Here is a 3,547-nt window from a genome sequence, read left to right on the forward strand (position 1 = left end):
ACTGCACCTCGACATAACCCCCCATCAAGAGAAAACCAAAAGGAATATCCCAAACCAGCAAACATAAACCGACCTCCTAGAGTCGGAAAATTCTCTAACTACACGCCCCTGACGGCCCCGATCATCGAAATATACGACCAAATAGTAAACTGAGGTATCCTCCCGAAGGCCCGACAACTCAAGGAAAGAACCGGCGGCAACAAAACCCTATACTGCGACTACCACCGAGGTTACGGACATGGGACACAAGACTATTTTGACTTAAAAGATGCTCCCAAACAAGCAATAAGAGACGGCAAGCTCCCTGAGTTTGCCAAAATTATTAGGGAACCAAAACATGCAGAAAGAGACAGATCACCAGAGAGAGAAGGACGCAACCCGAGGACGCAGAGATAAGCCCCCAGGGAAAGCCCAAAGACAGACTCGACCATAATCGTAAACACCATCAGAGGCAAAGACACCCCAGGTAAATCAAAATCAGTACTCAAGAAGGATCTCAATGTCCTGGCAGTCAGAAACCAAACCTCGACCGCCACCACCGGTAAGGCGATAACATTCTCCCCCGAGGACTGCCAATATGGAACCTCGGCGGAAGACGCCCCCTTCGTCATCTCGGCAATGATCGAAACCGGGCTAGTCAGAAGAATACTGGTGGATACAGGAGCAAACTCTAACATCCATTTCAGAGGAGCCTTCGACAAGCTTGGCCTCCGCAATGACAATCTACAAACAGACCGCAACGAACTCACTGGACTCGGAGACAACTTCCTCAAACCAGACGGTTTCATCGTCCTTCCCCTCACCATAGGGACGGGAAACCAAAGGAAGACAATCCTATCCGAGTTCGTGGTCCTCAAAGACTCCACCGCCTACAACGTCATCCTCGAAAGAAAAACAATCAACGACCTCTCCGCCGTCATCTTCACTAAATACCTTCTCATGAAGTTCACAGCAGAAGATGGCTCCATCGAAACCATCCACGGAGATCGGGAAATCGCAGTAGAATGCGACAACGCCAGCCTAGCCTTGCGAAAAAGATCCCGCGATGTGGCTGGCATATTCTTAGCCGACCTGGATGCCCGATAAGATGGATAACCCAGGCCGAAACCAGAAGGAGACATGGAAAAACTACAAATAGGGCAAGCCAAAGAAGAGTACACTTTCATCAATAGGAACCTCCCGTACGATCTTAAAGAAGATCTCTCACGCCTCCTAAGGCATAGAGACTTGTTCGCATTCACACCCGCCGACATGCCAGGAATAGACCCCAACCTAATATCTCACCGACTAGCCGTAGATCCCAAGGCTAAACCTGTGGCACAGAGGAGACGGAAAATATCCCCCGACCGAGCAGCCGAGGTCAACAAACAGGTTAAAGCCCTCCTCAAAGCGAGCTTTATCAAGGAACTGCCTTATACGACCTGGCTGGCTAACGGCGTGCTAGTAAAAAAAGCAAATAGGAAATGGCCGATGTGCATCGACTACACGGACATAAATAAAGCCTATCCAAAAGACGCCTTCCCCCTACCAAATATTGACGGGCTGGTAGACGCCGCAACCGGCCACCAATATCTCAGCTTCATGGATGCGTATTCCGGGTACAATCAGATACCCATGCATCGACCTGACGAAGAGAAAACGGCCTTCATCACTCCCAACGGCACGTACTGCTACACAATCATGCCCTTTGGCCTTAAAAACACCGGAGCCACTTACCAAAGGCTCATCAACCAAATTTTCCAATGCCTATCCAAGAACAAGCTAGAAGTTTACATAAACAACATGCTCGTGAAGACCGAATCCGGCGAACAACTCATTAGCGACCTCAAGCTCGTAATGGATACTCTGAGGAGGCACCAAATGCGCCTCAACCCGACAAAATGTGCATTCGGGACGGAAGCAGAGAAATTCTTAAGGTTCATGATCACACAACACGGGGTAGAGGCAAACCCCGAAAACTGTAAAGCCATACTCGAAATGGCAAGTCCAAAAAACCTCAAAGACATCCAGAAACTGACTGGCCGGCTGACCACCCTATCTCGTTTTCTCGGCGCGTTGGCCCAGAAGGCGATCCCCTTCTTTAAACTTATGAAGAAAGGAACCCCCTTCAAATGGGATACAGAATGCGAAAAGGCATTCCAACACTTCAAAGCAGTACTAGCGGAACCCCCCGTTCTCGCCAAACCCCAAACAGGGGAGGTCCTCTATCTATACCTATCCATAATAGAAGGAGCACTAGCCGCGGCACTGGTCCGAGAAGGCGAAAACAAGGCCCAGTGACCTATCTACTTTGTAAGCAAAGTCTTCCAAGACACAGAATCACGCTACTCCCGCCTCGAGAAGCTCGCCTTCGCGCTCCTCACAGCTTCCCGACGCCTTCGCCAATACTTCCAGGCAAACCCCACTACAGTCTAAACCAACTAAGCGGTCAGATAAGTACTGCAGAAGCCCGACCTAGCGGGACGAATGCTAGCATGGTCCATCGAACTATCCCAATTCCAAATAATATTCGAACCCGGACCGGGATCAAAGCACAGGCCCTGGCAGATTTCATCGCCGAGATGACACCAGGAAATCCCACCACCAAAACCTGGAAGCTACACGTAGATGACTCATCCAACATTACCTCTGGCAGAGCCAAAGTGATACTCGAAAGCCAAAATAGGGTCGTAATCGAACAATCTGTTCGGTACGAGTTCCCTGTCTCCAAAAACCAAGCAGAATACGAGGCTCTCTTAGCCGGCTTAACTCTAGCCAAAGAGGTCGGGGCAAAAGTCTTAGAGATATGCAGCGAATCACAGGTAGTCAGCTCCCAAGTCAACGGAGACTACCAAACACGAGACCCCTTACTCCAACAATACCTCACCAAGGTAAATAAGCTAAAAGAAGAATTCGATCGAATAACCATACAGCACGTTCCCAGGGAATGAAATGCAAGAGCAGACTGATAAACCACTATTTTATGGTTTATCTTGTGCTCAATTGAGTGGATTTTATCAATCTTTCATACACTTATTCATATGATTTGTATGAGTTTACGTTTTCCTTCCTGATTTTGTGCTATGATTGAAAACATGCTTCTTTGGTCTTAATTTTGATATGTTTAATCTTCTCTTATTACCATTCGATGCCTTGATATGTGTGTTAAGTGATTTTAGAGATTACAGGGCAGGAATGGCTTAGAGGATGGAAAGGAAGCATGCAAAAGTGGAAGGAATACAAGAAGTTGAAGGAACTGCAAAGCTGTCAACCTGACCCTCTCGCACTAAAACGACCACAACTTAAGCTACATCTCACAAAATAAATCCTCGTTGCAAGTATAGCTTCTAAACCGGCAAGGAATCCCTTTCTTACAAACATTTTGGTTGTCACAAGTAACAAACTCCTAAATAAATTGATAACCGAAGTATTTAAACCTCGGGTCATCTTCTCAAGGAATTGCAGGGAGGTATGTTCTTATTATTGGTTATGAGTCTTGTAAATCGGGGGTTTTGAAAGTAAGGCACAGGTAATTTAAATGATAAGAAAAACAAATAAATGATTATAA

The 3,547-nt window shown here is 47.0% G+C and overlaps 1 protein-coding gene across 1 annotated transcript; it reads left to right on the top strand.

Annotated features, from left to right (window-relative positions):
* The first annotated feature begins 618 nt into the window (after window positions 1-618).
* Window positions 619-1,086, top strand: LOC148579456 (uncharacterized). The gene has a single exon (XM_088490259.1). The coding sequence runs from the start codon at window positions 619-621 to the stop codon at window positions 1,084-1,086; it is 468 nt and encodes a 155-aa protein (XP_088346385.1).
* Window positions 1,087-3,547: the final 2,461 nt, after the last annotated feature.

The sequence above is a fragment of the Arachis ipaensis genome, chromosome B10, assembly GCF_059453495.1.
Source record: "Arachis ipaensis isolate K30076 ecotype BB chromosome B10, ASM5945349v1, whole genome shotgun sequence".
NCBI classification, from domain to species: Eukaryota; Viridiplantae; Streptophyta; class Magnoliopsida; order Fabales; family Fabaceae; genus Arachis; species Arachis ipaensis.